Raw genomic sequence first — 18,066 nt, 5'->3', positions numbered from 1 at the left:
CTCTGGAAATGCCAGTAACTCCCCACCCTACATCTACTAGTTATTCATGCTAGTCATCAGTACACTGGTCCCTGAGCTGCCAAGACTTCTTACTGCCTACAGCAGGAGTGAGCGTGGCCACCCTCGAAGAGGCCTTCCCTAGGCCCACAGCCAGGACCCACCACCTTCACCCCATCACCCTCAGGATCTGCATCCCAGAGGCTTGGCCTACTATCTGCCAAGAGAGGGAAGGGAAGTAGTGGTCCTGTGAGGAGAGAGAGGAGTGTCAAGTATTGAGTGTAAGGGTGGAGGGCCAGGATTCCCACCGGCTTTAAGGGGCTGTGATAGGGGGTGTCACACATTGGCGTACTGAGATTTGCGACCACAAGTAACGAAGTGAAGAACTGGTCCAGCGGGTTTCTGTCCTTTTTCCATCCCTGGAGCCCTGATGGCGAAGAGAAGAGAATCCATGGGCTCGTTGGGACCTGGTGTGGCTGTGGCTTTTCTGCTGCCGACCGACACTGAGTTCCTTCTCCCAGGTCACGTGGTGGCACAGGCTTCCAATCCCAGCACCTAGAAGGCTGAGGCGTGAGGATTGGCGCAAGTCTGGGGCTAGCCTGTGCTATATAACAAGACTCTGTCTTAATTTTCCCTACCCCCCAGTAACCTTCCTACTCCCCGTTTGTCTCCCCTTACTTTGGGTGTGGGAGGTGGCTAGGCCCCAAGCTCCTCTGTACCCCATCTGGCAATAAAGACTAGCCCGGGGGACTGCTCAGGAGTCTGGGGGCGGGGTATGGCCTGGACTGAGAACAAGCTGGTGGAGGTGGGTAGCTGATGGTAGCTCGTGGGGGAGAGAGAGGAGAAGCAGAGCCAGAGGGACACAGTGTCCTTAGGAGCCCCAAGGGAGCACAGGGCCCTGGTTACAAGACAAGGTATGAGTGGACTCATCAGCATCTGGAGTTGCTAGGGACCTGGGGGGTCTGACTCCTGGTGGCCAGTGGGGCCTGATAGGGCCTGAGGTTTGCATGCTTTCCCTCTGAGCACATTCCTCAAGCATTCCTGTAGGGACCAGAGAGTACGTGAGGTCTGAGAGAGGAGGCTCCTGTCACCTGGATAGCTGTCTGTCTTCTAGCGTCTTATTCACCCTCCCTCTTCCTCTCCCATTCTCCCCTCCTCACACTCCTCTGCCTCTTTTCACCCCTCACATTTTTCGTTCCCCATCATGACTTCCCATGATCCTCTATACTTCTCTGAGCAGAGCGTCTATGTCCCAGCCATCCTGGCTGGCCCTACAGCCACCCTTGAGAAGTCTCCTGGCCGTGGCTCCTCAGCAGCCGCACAGACCCCAAGAGCCCACGGGGTCCTGGTGGAAAAGTACAGAACGTGCTGGCCTCCTCCGTGGATGCTTTCCTGCTTTGACGGCTGAGCGCCTGTGCTGTGTCGGTGGTCAGGGCCCTCTGGGGAGGCAGAGGGTGACACAGCCCTCAGCCAGGCCTCCTGAGGGTGCAGCCCCGGTGCTCGTTATGGAACCAGCCCCTCCTTAGAGCCTGGTGCCCACCCTGCAGAGGGCTGATGAGGCTAACGTCTGAGCTATATACTCGGTGAGATGGCTGTCAACCCTGGGTGTTCACGGGCTCTGTGGTTGCTGGAGAGGTGGTCCCAGAGACAAGGAGGCAGGAAGGCTCCGAGGAGCTGCGGGCAGAGGCACAGGAGCCACAGAAGGGGGGACAGGAGAGAGGGCTATGGTCTCCTCTCTTCCCAGCCTGGCCAGTGCTTGGAGCTAGATGTCAGAAAGATGCTCTCTGAGTTGTACATCTGCCCAGGGGAGTGTGGGTTCCTCTGGGTGTGATGCTGTCTCGCCCCGGTGTCCCCACCAAACAGGCCAGACACCTCCTAAACCTGCAACCAGGGGAAGCAGGAAGTCTGGCCATTTTCAGGGGTGGAAGCAGAGGTGCAGGAAAGTAAGTCTCAGGGGCTGGGGACGTGGCTCAGTTGGTAGCATTTGCATAGTGTGCACGGAGTCTTGGTACAGTCCCTGACCTCATATATGCCTGAAACCCCAGCGCTCAGGAAATGAAGGCAGGAGGGTCAGAAGTTCAAGGTCCTCCCTGACTGCAGAGTGAGTTTGAAGACAGGGCTCAGATCATGAGGACCTATCTATGAGAGAGAGAGAGACAGAAAGGTGCGGGGGAGACACACACACATACAGAGAGAGAGAGAGAGAGAGAGAGAGAGAGAGAGAGAGAGAGAGAGAGAGAGAGAGAGAGAGAGAGAGAACGCAGCACTTGGGAAGGGGCAGAAGGAGCAGAGTGTGAGCCTGTCTGAACACTTGTGGAGATGGCAGGAGGGCTCTGGGAGGGCTGCCTGCAGGAAGCAGCCTTGCAGCCATACCCCTCCTCTGTCCCGAGCTCAGCCTGGGGAGGTTACAATGGAGCTGCCAGAGCCTGCTGCCTGCTGCCATGTGGGATCCCTGATTACAGTCCCCTCCCTGTCCCTAATCACCCACTCGGGGCCCACACCCAGGCTCTGTTTTAGGAACCCTGGCCCTGGCCCAGAGTTTGCCCATCATATGGGTGGGTGAGCAAGTCTCTTCCCCAGACCTCACAAGGTCCATTGTGGGTTGTCTGTTGCTGGTTAGGTCTGGTGTCTGAACTATAAAACTGCCTGAGTAACAAGCAAGATAACCTTGGTTAGGGTCCATCAGTTCGTTATCGTGCAAAACTGTTTCTGCCGGCCGTGAAACACAGTGGTTAGCACAGGGGGGATCCGGATCACATCTCGGGATAACAGTCTGCCAACTGTGTCACGGGCGTGGAGAGTAGGAGACAAGTTTCTCCATCAAGGATAACTGCAGTCACCTAGTACTGTGACCTGTGGTCACTTGTGGTTGCTTAGTACTGTGGACTGTTCCCACGACCCAGCTGTCCCTCCGAGCAGCAGGACAGCTGGGCATTTGTCACGGAGTGTTACTTGGTGCTTCATTGTCTTGTGAGCTCCTGTGTTGTGTGTCCAGATTGAGGCTAGCCCACGGTGGGATCTTGGCGAACTGCAGTGGCTCAGGATGGAAGTCACTTGGGGTCCCCGAGTGGCCTTTGGGTCCCCGAGCCCTTTACCTCTGAGCCTTACGCTGGGCTTTGAGCAGGCCCCGTGGGTCAGCTCTGTCCAGCTGCCTGGGACAGGGCAGGCAGGAGCTGTGAAGTGTTGTGCCACTGACCTTGAAGATACTGGACAGCACTCCCATCTGCTCAGGCTCTAGGGGCTCGGGGGCCAGTTACCCATGTCATCCCTGACTTCAGGACGGTCCCTTCTCATCATAAAATGTGCAGGGCCTTGGGCTGCGGAGTTAGAGTCCCGAGGGCCCAGCTGAGCTCGGCCACTATCCCTGTGTGACCAGGGCAAATGTTGCCCGCTCCCTCCTGAGCCCCGGTGGTCCTGCTGAGGTTTGGGAATTGGGTATGGTGACTTGGGCAGTGAGCACATTCCCTTTGTCCTCCACTCTGCCCTCTGCCAGACTTCATTTCAAGGACTTAGTGACCTTGACCTTTCTGGGCCAGTCTTCTGGAGCCCCAGGCCTGTCCCACCTCTCAAGGGGCATCTTCATGCACACCCTTCTTGCTGTGTGAGGCGAGGACACTTCACTACTTGGCTAACGACCTCCTAGAGTTCACGAGGCTTCAGATGTCTGCAAGTCAGGGCTGACTTCTTCCTGGACATCCATGACAGTCCACTTTACAGACCGTGCTAAGCCCAGAGTGGGAAAGCTCCTTGTCAAAGGTCACATAGCTCTGAGTAATGAGATTATAATTAAGTCTCTCTCAACTCCGAGTCCACACTATGACCCGGTTTACTGGGGAGAGGAGAGGGTCTTAAAAGGTAGCTGCTTCTACCTTATAAGGTAGAAATCTCCTGGGCACCTAGGTCCTGACATGAGGCCCTAGAATCGGAGATCTGAGATTTCTGAATAGCCTGGCCTGAAGTCTATAAGTGTTCCTCAGACCTTCCTCTCTGACCTTCCAAATGAGGAACAGTTAGATTGAGATGGTCATTTGTTTTGCCTCCAAGGGCAGAGCCATGGGCGGGACCCTTCAGGCCAAGCCCAGCTCCATTTGTATATCCCAGTGTGATGAACAAATGTGGACACTTCTTCTCATCAGAATATAAAGCAGCCCACAGCACTGGCCCCTTTAACTAGCCCCCCAGATCCTCAACATGCATTTCCTCAAAAGTGCTCTCTCTGGGCCTCATCTCTTCACTGGGAAGTGGAGACTGAACTGGGGTGTCTGGGCCATTCCTAGCACAGTGCATCTGAGTGTGGGAGCCACAGAACCCAGCACCCTGGGGAGGTCAGGGGCCCTGGTTCAGCTTGTGCCTTCGGTGCGTGGGCCAGGTGAGGAGGCTGGCTCCGGGGTCTGTGTTCCCCTGTTCCCTATTTCCTTCCAAGGTGGCCTTTTCTTCAGTCAAGGGCCCTCCAGTCACATTGCTCAGGTTTCAGAGCAAAATCAAGAAGGGCTACCTCTATAGGCCTCAGTGGCCAAATTGAAGGGACATCCTGGCCAGGATTGGAGGATCTGGTCTCCTTCCTTCACTGGAAGCCAAGAGTCACACCTCAGGAGCTTGGTCAGGATAGAAGGGGTCTGGTGGAAGACTGGGTGAGGAAGGGCTGGGTGGGGCCTCCACCAACTCATTACCCAGCATCAGGTAAGGAAGGAATGCTGCCTTAGTCACTGGGTGGCCTTAGGCAGGTCACTGCACCTCTGAGCCTCAATTTCTCTAGCTGCAGAATGGGGACAGTGCTTTATCTAGACGCTTGTTATGGAGCTTCAATGAGAAGTTGTGGGTGATAGCAGATGACAGGCTGAAGCTTGTCATTTCCTGGCTACAGTGTTTAGGTGGCAGAGAGTGGGAACCTGTCGATCTGGCTCATGGGGTCATGTGACTGGACTTTGGAATCCTGTGAGTAAACATGTAGGATACTAGGGGGAGACAGCCACTTGTGTTCAGGCTCCCACTGCTTCAGGGGCCCACAAGCACCCCTCTGCTAGAGGTGAGGCCCATTAGGGCTCAGAGAGGTTTGGTAACTCTCCTATGCTAGGTCACACAGCAGCTAGGAAGCAGAGCAGGATTCCCAAGAGGTCTTCCGGGGAACCCAAACTCCCAGGCTGTCTTATGGCCCCATGCTTCTCCTGTTGCCAGAGCAACAGGTGTTTGTTTCCCCGTTCTCGTTTTAACAACAGCAACAACTGAAAGTTCAACCAGAGATTGGAAAATAAGATAGTGAGAGGTCAAAAAGCCAGTAATCCCCAAGTCAGCTGTCACAGCCAATTACAACACACAGGTCCATACACACACACAGTCGCCATGCCCAGCCTCCTCCAGTGAATGATCAGGACAAAGTCCAGAGGCTAGAGACCTGTGCCAGACACCAGCCTGTGGGGCCAGGCTGGGCCAGGTGGTCTCCAAAGCCCTGAAGCCAGGCAGTTTTTCTCCCTCCACGTTCTGCCATGTGTGAGCAGGCCACTCACCGGACATGGCTACCAGACTTCCCAGCCTGCAGGGGCCTCAGAGGCCAGACCCTTGTGGCTGGGAGCAGGCTCTTTGCCATGGGGATGACAGAGATCTCCCTCCTCAGGAGAGCCACCCCACTCTTGCTTCAGAGCAGGCCAGGACCACTGGGTAGAAGCTTGCAGGGTGGGGGCACATCAGAGGCCGCAGCAGGCTTCTGATGGTTTCTGACTGCTTTCCAACTTCAAATGTCATTGCCATTGAATTTGACACTGCGTACCAGTCCCTCACCTGGCTCCTCCAGGCTTCACGGGGACCCACTGTTCTTCTCCTTTCACTGGTGGGAAAGCTACAGCAGAAGCAAGGCGGTGGTCCCAGGCCACGTAGCTGGTAGGAGGTGGCCCGTGTGGCCTCTTCAGCATAGACCTGTGCGTTGTTGGAACTCTGGTGTGCATTGGCCTGCATGCTTCCAGGCACTCTGCTTCTGGCCCAGCCCAGCAGGCTGTGTGACCCTGTGCCTCTTACTCTGTCTGGTCTCTCTGAAGACAGTGATCTTCTGGATGGCCCTCATGATGGTGCTCTGGGGTAAGCGACTAGAGGGAAATGAACTTCTAGAAGGGTGAAAAAAGCAGAGGGGTGGGAAAACCACACAACACTGTGATACCAGGAAACTCAGGCTTGAACCACACAGGAGCAAGTGTCTGGGCTGGACCCTTGAGTGCACCTCAACGCATTCCATCCTGAGAGCTTGAAAACCCGGGTTCTGACTGCACTCTGAGCAATTCACCAGTTCACTTGATCTCTGGCCATGGAGATCAAGTGCCCGCAAGCTTTAACGCTCCAGGACAGTTCCAGTGTGCAGCCAAGATGGGACCACACACAGCTCCAGGAGATTGGGGTGATAGGGATGGTAGATATTCGGGTCCCATGTGGGCTTTCCAGGCCTGGCAATCCTTGGAAATTGGGTGGAAGTATGTCTTTGAGCATTTTAGAAACTTATTAATTAATTCATCTCAAAGTTTGTCTTTACATTTGTTTATTTATATTGTGTGTACAAGCACCAATGCATACACATGGAGGTCAGAGGACAGCTTTCAGGAGTCAGTTTTTCCTTCTATCGCGTGGGGTCCTGGGGTTGAACTCAGGCTGTCACGCTTGACAGCAAGTGTCTACACCCCGCTGAATCCTCTCCCCAATATCATTTGCTTATTTGTGAAGATTTCTATTTCATTATATGTCTCTGGGTGGATATGTGTATGTGAGTGCCAGGGTCCAAAGAGAACAGAAGAAGATGGAGGATCCCCTGGAGCTGGAGTTACGGGCTGGGCCATTTGTGAGCCACCTACGTAGGTGCTAGGGACCAAACTGGCCCTCTGCAACAGCAGTACACACTCCTAACCACTAGGTATAGATCCTATGTATTTCTTCTGGAGACAGGATCTCTCATGTATTCCTGGCTGGCTTAGAATTTACTGCGTAGGGCAGGCTTTCCTCAGTCTTGGAGATTTTTCTGCCTCTGCCTCCCAGTGTTGGGATTACAGGAGTAAACCATCTGTATGCATCTTTCTAGGAAAGGAAACTGTGCTTTTCCCCAGCTTTTCAGACTCAGAGGAGTTTTCAAACCAATCCTGGTAGGAGTCAACTAACTCACTCCCATTGCAATAACTCAGCATTTCCTCTTCCTTCTCCTCCTCCTCCTCTTCTTTTTAGACAGGGTTTCATTTAGCTCGCACTGACCTCAAATTTGCTATGAAACTTGAGGCTGGCCTTGAATTTCTGATCCTTCTACCTCAGCCTCCCAAATGTTGGGGTTACAAGCTTGTGCCCCATGCTGGGTTCAGTGATGTCATTTTTGGTGTTCAGTGACTTCCTCTGCAGGATTGAAGTTGATCTGTATCCCTAAGGGACCTTCCTGAGCTCTCCAGATCCCCACCTCTTACCTTATTCTCACGCTCATGTGCTAGGAGCTCACTACATCCTGGGCATTTGTAGAGTCATGAGCAGAAGGAGATAGGTGCAGGACACCCCTGAAGGACCCTGAATTCTGGGGAGATCTGGTGGGGAAGTCATATGAGAGCTGCCTGGGGGCACAAACTCACCTCTAGAGCATCTGATGGTCTGAGCTGGGCAGTGTGGGCCTGGGTGTTGGTAAAGTTTGGCTGTGCTGTGCACTGGAAGTGAGACTCGCAGAGGCTGAGAAATTTGCATTGGGAGTTTCTGTAAAGAAGGCTTCTAACCGAGAAACTGCACACGCGGAGGCCCTGGTGTAGATAAGGGCCAAGAGTACCGGGCGATTGTAAGAGCATGTGTGATCAAATAAGTGTGTGTAAGAGAACCAGGGCGACAAGAATAAGGAAGGGAAAACCAGACAGGGCCCAGAGGACCGTGTACGGAGTCTGCATTTTATAGCCAGTATGTCAACAGGAAAGTTTCTAGCAGCAGATGGACAGGATTCTTGCTGCTTTTCTCAACGTATCTCTGCGGTGTGGAGGAGGAGTTGGTAGCAGGGGTGGATCTGGCCCCTGCTCCGTTCTGGGCTGGCCTAGGCCTAGGGGAAGTGGGGAAGCTGCAGAGAGGAAGGAAGGAGACCTGTACAGCTCTTAGGTGTTCTGATGGTGGACCATTTCCTCTTCTCTCAACCCCACAGCACTTAGAGCCAGGAGTGGGAGCCCCCCAGGGACCTTAGAAAGCTGGAATTCCGATTGGGTGCATCCTGAGAGGTGGCACACACAGTGTTTAGAGCCATTACATGAAAGGGGTTTCACGGAAGTTGGGAGGGCCTCAGCTGGACGTGTTTGCCGCTGGGCATGCTGGGAATTGGAATGGGTAGCACACGGCGACTCCTGGGAAGAGACTCCCTGATCTCCGGCCTGGTAACAAGCAGAACTGTTTGTTCTTCACAGTGTGTCCATTGTCCAGAACTCATCTGAGAAACTGCCGCAGAAATTGCTGCTCTGCTCCAAGCTGATCACTGAACAGGTGAGGAGGAAGCAGGGTGGGCAGGCACCTTTGCAGGTCTTACATGGCTTCCCTGTGGAACCCTGGAATTCATATCTCCCAACACTGGACCAGAGAGCACTTTGGTCCCCACACCCCGGAACACTTAGGAACACAGGGGTGGAGCCTCAGGTCCGGCTGGAGGGCATATTCCTGTGCCCCTGTGTGTGACAACTACCTCCCCCAATACATAGTGCAAAGTCACAGGAGGGGGTGACACGGGAGTGTTCTCTTGGCAACCCCAGCCTCCCTGGGCCCCACTAATGCTCCCAGGGGCTCCTGGGAAGGTGGGAAGGTCTGGCAACATTGTACATACTCAAAGCTGGCTCGGCTTGGGCACCAGGTGTGGCCTCACCATACCCCATGGGTGGAAACGTAGGGTGTGTATGATAATAGTTCCAGGTGACTCTGGCACGGTGGATCTCAGACACTCTTCAGGTGGCTGAGCACCCGAAGTCATGTGCTCTTTGTGACAGTCCCTCCTCTTCCACAGCCCATCCAACTCATCCATTCATCCTTCCACCGTCCTCTCACTCACCCACGTACCCACCCCATCGTTCATCTACACATCCAGCCTCACCTCACCTATGGGGTACCTATTTACAAAGCACTGGGTCTTCCCCTCAAGACATCACGGTTCAGAGACAGATCGGAAAGTTACAGCAACTGCCATGCATTGAGAGCCCACCACACGCCAGACATTTTACTTACATTAGCACCTGGGAAACAATTTACAAACAAACAGGTTTTAAACTTCCTCATTTCACGGGACTAGAATGCAGTCCAGACAGGTTAAATCGCTTATCCAGAGTCACACAGCTAAGAGGTGATAAAACTGAATTCAAACCCAGATGGTCTGATGCTGCACCCCACTTCTGGGAGCTTCTCTAGTATCCAGTGCTATAGGAATGATGCCCCCAACTGACGTGTGTCTTAGGGCCAAGGGGCGATGGTGGGATGAGGGGGGATGTTTATGGGAGTACCGGGGAGGAGGTCAGGCCTAAGATGAATGTCATAGACAGCAGCAGGGAAATACTGGTGTGTTTGTTTTGTTGTGTAAACTGACTTGGCATGAAACTGCATTCCATCAGTTTAAATTATTCTTGCTTAGAAATGGCCAACTGGCCTGTCACAGGGTGGCTGGCACGGCTCCCCCTGACCACTCCGGGACTTCCCATAAGATGTGCTTGCAGCTCAGTCCCTGTGTTATCAGTTGTGTTTGACACACCCGGGCAGGAAGGTGTCTATACAAAGTATTCAGAAGAGCACCTAACCCAGGGGGTGTTCTCTTAGCTCAGCTCCATTGGGAAGCAACATTCACCCGACTTCTGCATGTATTGTATAACTTGGTGCCACAAGGTGCATCCCTGGTATCCTGAGCACTAGCCCCAGGGCTGCCAGGTCCCAACTTCCTCTTTTCCTGATATTCGAGCTACGAAGAGACCACTGCACAGAGTGCAGCTCACCGCACAGAGGGGAGCCCCCTGCACTGAGGGGAGCCCACTGCACAGAGAACAGCCCACTGCACAGAGTGGAGCCCGCTGCACAGAGAGGAGCCCGCTGCACAGAGTGGAGCCCGCTGCACAGAGAACAGCCCACTGCACAGAGAGGAACCCGCTGCACAGAGAGCAGCCCACTGCACAGAGGGGAGCCCACTGCACAGAGAGGAGCCCACTGCACAGAGGGGAGCCCACTGCACAGAGAGGAGCCCGCTGCACAGAGAACAGCCCACTGCACAGAGAGCAGCCTGCTGCACAGAGAGGAGCCTATTGCACAGAGAGCAGCCCACTGCACAGAGAACAGCCCACTGCACAGAGAGGAGCCCGCTGCACAGAGAGGAGCCCACTGCACAGAGGGGAGCCCGCTGCACAGAGGGGAGCCCGCTGCACAGAGAGCAGCCCACTGCACAGAGAGCAGCCCACTGCACAGAGAGCAGCCCACTGCACAGAGAGCAGCCCACTGCACAGAGAGCCACTGCACAGAGGGGAGCCCACTGCACAGAGAACAGCCCACTGCACAGAGAACAGCCCACTGCACAGAGGGGAGCCCGCTGCACAGAGGGGAGCCCACTGCACAGAGGGGAGCCCGCTGCACAGAGGGAAGCCCGCTGCACAGAGGGGAGCCCACTGCACAGAGGGGAGCCCGCTGCACAGAGGGAAGCCCGCTGCACAGAGGGGAGCCCGCTGCACAGAGGGGAGCCCGCTGCACAGAGGGGAGCCCACTGCACAGAGAGCAGCCCACTGCACAGAGGGGAGCCCACTGCACAGAGGGGAGCCACAGTATAGAGGAGAGTCGCTGCAAGCCTAGCCCCAGGAAACTCTTCCCTGTGACTCTGCTAGCAGAGCCAGGATCTGAACTTTCATCCAGGGACTGTGTGTCTGTCCTCTCCCAGGAGCAGTTAGCTCCTGATTCCAGCCTGTTACTCCCTTCCATCTAAGATCTCGGCTAAGGCCAGTCATGACCCGTGCTACCTCCTACAGACCCTGTGTGGGTACAGACCCTGTGTGAATATCGTTTGATCTCTTGGCAAGGCTGGGCCAGGGATTAAATGTCATGGGCTGGTGGGTGTGGCTGCCTGCCAAAACAGCTTTAATTATGGACACAGAAACTTAAATTTCATGTCATTTTTGTGAACTGCAAAATGTCTGATTGGTTGTTTGTGTTTGTTTTCGTTTTGCTTTGTTGAGACGGTCTCCTGTAGCTCAGGATACTTTCAGACTTGTTACGTTGCTGACGTTGTGAGCAAGCATTCTACTTGCTCACAACTGAGCTGCATCCCCAGTTTTTGTTTGTTTGTTTGTTTGGTTAACTATTTAAAAATATTCAGTCTGTTCTCAGAGCCCAGCTATTAGGGGAATAGGTGGGGGCCAACCAGGCCCTGCCCTCCCCCAGCGCTTATTTCTATTGGCTGGGCAAGAACTATAGTTTGTCCCTTCAGATGGCAAGGCATGCCCAGATATAACCCTGTGCCCCCATAGTAAGACTTTATGGTCCTTTTCAGGTATGATGGTGATTGTGGGTTCTCTGAAGCTGGTACCACTGCCCACCATGGGGCAACCTGGGCATGTCTCCAGCTGGCACTGAACTGCCTGTCTGTCCTTAGGGAGACTCTTGTCTGTTTTGTGCTCAGCAAGGATCTTGCTCTCTACTGCCTGCCAGTTGCCTCTAGGCACAAAGACCTGTGGCCTGGACCTGTGACAGCTCTGCTGGGCCACCCAACACCCTCTCCGAAGCTGCTTCTCAGCTTCTACACTTCCTAAGGTGGTTCCCAAGTCCCAATTGGTTGAGCTGTCTGCCAGTCAGGCACTGCCTGGCTGTTGTTTCCGGATAGGAATCGAATGCCTTCAAAGTGGCTCTACCCTCGCCTGTCAGCTATTGGAGACCTTGGCCATGGTCCTTCACCTCTTTGGGTCTCAGTTTATTTTCAAGGAGCTGAAGGACTTAGGCCAATGTGTGGTAGGATCTGATGAGTAACCAAGAGGCCAGCCCAAGTGTCAAAGGCCTGGGATACTAGGGGAATACCAGCCTGGGGTGTGGTCCAGCGTGTCCAAGGCTGAGGCTTCCTCCTGGCCTCCAAGACCAGAGCTCCTTTGAGCAGCAGCTCTCGGTCCTCACCACCTGTCACCATCTGGGTGATCATTTATCTCCGGGAGGGTAGCAGTCAGACCTGAACCAGCTCTGAAGCAGAGGCAGAGCCAGACTCTGTCATTGAAACAGGCCCAGCAAATATGCCCCAGGTGGTGGGTGGTGGCTGCAGGTGCCTGAAGGCAGAGGCCATCTCGTCTGGGTTTATTAGGAAGGGTTGAATGTGTGGCAAGGGAGGAGGCTGTCAGTGCCCCACAGCTTCTGCATGGAGCTCAAAACTGCCGGTGGTTTTGTCCCAGCTCTGCCTGGGCCCTGCAGGTCTTACTGTGATGGTGTGGTTCAGTGAGGGGCTCAGAGGGCGGTTCTCAGGCAGGTGTGCCACAGTCACGGTGGTCAGTGGCAATGGCCCACCTGCCCTGTCTGCCCTCGGGTTCCAGTCTTTGCTTGAAGGCTGTTACAGATAAACTGTGGCTTTTGTTGTTGTTGTTCTGCAGTGTTTTTGTTTTTATCTTGGTTGTTTTGTGGAAGAATGTAGTCCTGGCTAGCTTGGCTAGCTATATAGACTCACACCTTCAATTCCCAGAGGTAGAAGCAGGTGGATCTCTGTGAGCAAGAACTAATGTTTTAGCGGGCTCCTCCCAGAGGGAGCACTTTAGAGTGGGAGGACCTCAACTTTCGCACCCAGTACTTGGCATTGATTGGGCCAGTCAGAGCCTGCCTGACCCAGGTCCCCCAGGGTTTGTTGGGAGGATTATGGGGATGAGGTGTGAGGGTGATTGTCCATAGCAGGTGCTGTTTACTGAGGCCACTCCTCGTCCCTTAGCAGGACCCATTGTTTAGATATCACTCCTGCTCCCCGGAAGCCTGTTCTGCAGACCCCAGCTACCTACAGAGTGTGGGAGCCCAACAGTACAGAAGACACTCCAGACTCTGAAATCGCACTGCGGGCCTGCCTCAGGGGTCCCTGCCGGGAGGGCCGCAACCCCTTCCTAAGCAGACAAATGGGCACCAGCTCCTGATACTCAGCCTCCTGGACAATTAGATTAAATTTTTCCCGTGGAGGGAGGAATGTCTCTGGCCTGCCTGGGCCCAGCTGTTCCGAGGAATGTGCTGGGAAGGAGACATAGACAGGCCCGAGCAAAGCAGTCACCTGAGAGGTGAGAACAGCCCCTCGTTCCGGGACATAGCTTTCCTCTTGGACTGTTTATCCTGGAGTTTATGGTAGTCTGTGGGGGTTCCAGGCTGTGCTGGGAGGCCCGGGGGAGGAGAAATTATCTGCCCCTGTGGTGTCCAGGCAGACCTTCCCTGGGCCAGGCCGGGCCTGTGGCATCTCCATCTCCAGCTCTCTGATGCAGGCAACCTTTGTTTTCCCTCTTGGGGAGACTGTGTGGGAGCTACTGAGACCGGAAGTGCCTCCAAATAGAAGGTCCCTGCTGCCCTGCAGGTCTGGCAGCTAGGCCTGACATCTTAGTAGACTGGAACGGCCATTTCCTCTCATCTCCCCATGCAGTCCTTGAGTCCCTGTGAGCATTAATTCCCACTACTTGCATACCACCCGGGATAGGGAGATCACCACCCTTGGGCAGTCTTTCCTTTCCCCGGATGGCGTTGCTTCAAGCAGTTTCTAAGGCCACCCTTTCAAAGGGGCATCTAAACCTTCCCTTAACAGAGCTGTCACAGGCTGAAGGGGTCCTCATGGGAGGCCGCACGCCTCTCCCTTAGCCCAGCCCCATCTCCAGTCTCTGGAAGTGTACAGGGTAGAAGTGGGGCTCTACTCAGCAAGGAGGGTAGACTGTGAACGCGTTCAGAAAGGAGTGGGGACCCGGGTGTGGATGTGTAGATTCAGAGGAGGCTGCGTATGAACAACCTCTGCTCCCTTCTGCCCTGGGTTCCCCTCCCCAGGACTGCAGGACCAGTCAGGTTTGTGCTGCCCCATACCCTAGCCTGGCCCTACCCATGCAGCTGTTCCATCCCAGCTGTCCACACCCAGCTGCTTGTCCATGGCTCCCAACATCCCAAAGGACCTGCCTGGCCTTGGGGAGGAGAGGGAGGCCAACTTCCTGCCTCTCCTGAATCCTCTAGTTCCCAGGGAGTTGGGGGGTTTACTGTGGAGAGGCATGGTGCCTCATGCTGGCTTCTGTCACTTCAGAAGTGCAGCTTGAGTTATTCAGGGTGACCGTCGTGAACACTAGGAAACAACCTGAGCATCCCAGGGTAGATTACCGACCATGTTCTCCATGGACTAGGGGTTTCAATGCAGCAGCATGGGAATTTTTGAATGATTTTCCTGGGGCCTGGCCTGTAACCAATCCCCCCCCACCAGATTCTGAAAATGCTACCTACATGTGAATTTTCAGAAAGAATGTATAACCCCCGAATATGAATAAGTACTGATCAATAGTAGATTCCTATGAGACATGTAAGATTGTGTGTTTTTGTGTTTTGGGCAAATGTTGTTTTGCAGAGATTATGCAAAACCCTCTCTCTGTGTGTGGCACACACACCCACAGTTTTGCTACAAAGCACACACAAGAAGTAGCTGTTTGAGATGGTGTTAGTTGCTGTGAGGCTGTGAGAGGAAGAGTCTGTGGCCGACATTTGTGTTTCTCTGCGTTTGTTGGATATTTTGTGACATATATTTATTCCCTTTGTTGAGAAGCCAAGACCCTTCCAGCTTCCAGCCTCAGCATCCGGGAATCCCCAGCCTTGGTCCTAAAAGGCGCACCAAGCTGGGGAGCTAGCCCTAGGTCTCATTCTGGTCTGTCAGCCACTTACTAATTTCTTGGCCTTGTAACTTCTGCTAGTGTCTCCCCAGGTGAGTCCTAGAGCCTGGTGTTTGGAGGTGAAGCCCTCTCTGCCCTGTGTAGTAACATCTCTCTGGACCAGAGACTCACACTTTTTAGCTGTGTGACGTTGGGCTAGGCATCCAACCTCTCTGAACCTCAGCATCATGTAAAGCAGGCACAGTGCTAGCTGCTCCTTTGTGAGTGGGCTGAGATGACTGGGTCTGGGGATGATGGTGCTGGCTCTCTGCCCTGCTGTGCCCTCCACCGGTCTCTAGTCTGCCTCCATCACCTGCTCCCCTTTCCTCTCTCTCCAGGGAGCTCCAGAAGCTGCAGGATGGGGGCGGCCTGCATCAAAGTCACCAAGTACTTCCTCTTTCTCTTCAACTTGCTGTTCTTTGTAAGTATGTGACTCCCAGGCTATCCAGCCCTCTCAAGCCCCGGACTCTGGCCAGGTATTGGGTGGGATGTGGCTTGTGAGTCCCAGGACACTGTCCCTAAGAGAACCGGTGATGGTGAAATGGAGTGACTGCCTGGCTGAGGGTGGACACATCCCCTCCCTCTAAGCAGAGTGGCAGAAGAAAGCCCCCCAGTGTCTCTGGCTGGTTGCCCTCCTTGCCTGACCCCTCGCCGGATGCCCGTTACAGCTCCAGTTGAGCAGGCTCCCAACACCCCATCTTGAACTCCCAGAGGCCACGGGGGACCTCCTTCCCCCACCCCACCCCCATAGACCCACTACATCCCCCACCACAGGCCCGCTCAGATGTGAGTTCCGTAGCACATCTGGAGCTGGTTTTTCCTGGGGCCCTGGGCTTCCCCTCTGGCCTGGAACCCACAGTCCAGCCTTGGTGTTGCCAGACCCATGATGTGCACATGTGTGCGTGAGTGGATGCACATGGGTGTGTGCTTGTGTGTGATGGGGGTGTGAGCAGCCTGAAGGGGCTTCCACGGCCCCAGAGTGCTACTGGGGCCGTGGCTTCTCCGTACTGGTTTACCCTGAATAGTTGTAGGACACAGATCGTATACAGCAGGTGCTTGCCACAGCCGGGTTTTATGCTTTATAATGTCTAGAGTCCTACCTTTGAGAGGCAAAGGATAAGCCCCTGCCTGCTTGTGTTGGAGTTTTTCTGAAGTATAAATGAGTTACTTATAGGGGGAAATTTCATGTTATAAGTGCAAAGATTATGGAAACTTTGGAATATTCACCAAGAATCATTCTAAATTCCCCTTCAAAACTTTATCCCAGTACATGGTACTTACAGGAATGTCCCTGGTACACATTCATACATGTATGCACACACAGGTGGGCTGTCCTGGCATGTTCCACTGTAGGTTCCAATAGGCCAGCTGGTCCCTCCCTCTAGGCCTCAGGCCTTGCAATGAGGACATTGTCCCAGAACCCACCTGTGCTGGGCACACAGAGCATGGGTGCTGCCCTTCCCAGCCTGGCAGGTGGATCCCTCCCAGCTGGCTCCTAGGGAACAAGTGCACAGGCAGACAGAGCAGTTGGTCTTATGGACACCAGGCTCCTGGGCCAAGGCCCAGGTGAGAGGGACAACAGGGTATGGCCAGCATGGTCCTGCTCTGTCTCAGGCCTTGGAAACTAGAAAAAGGCGTCAGGGTTCATGCTTGGTGAGGTTTTCAGTATGTGGGATAAAGGGCATAGGTATTTTTTCTCTTTTCTGCCTTCTATACAGTTTGGGAGAGACAGTGAAAAAGGTCCATGAGCTCGTAGAAAATGAGAGAAGGCTGGATGGCTTGGCCTGGGTCTCTCCTCTGGGTTTCTCTAGGCTGACTCATGAACCAGCGGTCGAGAGCCGGCTTGGCAGGTGTTAGCGGCCTGTACATCGGCCTAGGTGCTCATCTCGCCGGGCAGGAGAGGGAGGCAGAGAGAGCGTTTATGCATTCCTTCCCACCACTGCTCTAGCACAGGGCCACAGGTGCTGAGTTTGTGACTTCCGCCCACGACAGTTGAAGAATATCTCCAAAATGCTGTCTCCTTACTGAGCACGTGCAGTCCACTGCTGCTCACTGTTCCCTAGACATTGCAATATGGCCACTGTGAGCATAGCATTTCCCAGGAGTGTCAACTATCACAGGCCATCTCGAGGTGATTTAGAGTATAGGGCTGAGGCTGGGCTTGCTGCTTGGTTGGCAGAGTGCTAGGTACTAACCATAAAGGACTAACCATAAAGGAAAGGGAAGGTCAGCCAGCTGTGGTCACATGTGGCTGGGGAGAGAGGCTCCCTTACTGAGTCAAAAGCTTAGTGTCTGCTGTGCTGCTTTGCTAGCACGATCTGCCTATCACTGTTCCCCACACAGGGGCTACAGCATGCATTCATACCACTCACAGCATGCATAGATTTTTATGAGGGTGTTGGGGATTTGAACTCAGGTCCTCACAGGGCAAGCTCACCTACCCACTGAACCATCTTCCCAACCCCTCAGGAGGTTTTTCTAGTAAGAGAATAAAGAAAGTAATAAACTAAAGCACATTAAAAAAAAGAATCTGAGGATTTTTATTTATCTTATTGAATGATACAAAGACAAGCTCTGACTTGATGTATATTCATAAAGAGGTTTTCTAGAATATTCACAACTAGATCTAGATGAGCAGCTGTGGTCACTATGTGGAACATGCTATATTAGCATGGGGTACTAGTTTGCTTTATGATAAACCAAAGGCAGCGTAGGAGGGGAAAAGGTTATTTTACCCTACACTTCTAGGTCACAGTCCATCATTGAAGGAATTCGGGGCACAAACTCAAGGCAAGAACCTGAAACAGAAACCACAGAGAAATGCTGCTTGCTGGCTCACTCACAGGATCATGCTCAGCTAGCTTTCTTATACACTGCCTGGGGAATGGTGCTGCCCACCGTGGGCAGAACTCTCCTGCATCAGTTAATGACCAAGCCCTACATATGTGCCCACAGGCCAGTTTGATCTAGGCAATTCCTCCAGTGGAGCTTTCCTTTCAGGTGACTCTAGGCTCTGTCAAGTTGACAGTACTGACTAGGACAGATGTCCAGACTTCATTCAAATGCATTTCTTCCTTTACACTTGGAAACATCTTCTTTAAGTTGTTTGAGGTAGACTCACCAACCTTGTGGTGACAAGGTTGGCCCACCTCTCATCCAGTCAGGTTGGGTATTCAGGGCTCCTGTACATAGAACTTTGAGGGTGCAGCCTGGGGAGCCAGGCAGGGCCAGCTGACATGAA

At 53.7% G+C, this 18,066-nt stretch overlaps 1 protein-coding gene across 1 annotated transcript in view; it reads left to right on the top strand.

Annotated features, from left to right (window-relative positions):
- The window catches only part of Cd82 (CD82 molecule), a 45,685-nt gene that overhangs the window by 12,708 nt on the left and 14,911 nt on the right, over positions 1-18,066 (top strand). Inside the window, exons 2-3 of the mRNA XM_042275763.2 lie at positions 8,385-8,460; positions 15,164-15,246. Of these exons, the coding sequence (XP_042131697.1) occupies positions 15,184-15,246 (63 nt within the window). The 5' untranslated portion in view covers positions 8,385-8,460; positions 15,164-15,183. The remainder of the gene's footprint in view (positions 1-8,384; positions 8,461-15,163; positions 15,247-18,066) is intronic.

The sequence above is a fragment of the Peromyscus maniculatus genome, chromosome 4 (assembly GCF_049852395.1).
Source record: "Peromyscus maniculatus bairdii isolate BWxNUB_F1_BW_parent chromosome 4, HU_Pman_BW_mat_3.1, whole genome shotgun sequence".
Lineage (NCBI taxonomy): Eukaryota > Metazoa > Chordata > Mammalia > Rodentia > Cricetidae > Peromyscus > Peromyscus maniculatus.
The sequence above is the reverse complement of the archived record's forward strand: the minus strand, read 5'-3'. Positions and strand labels throughout refer to the sequence as shown.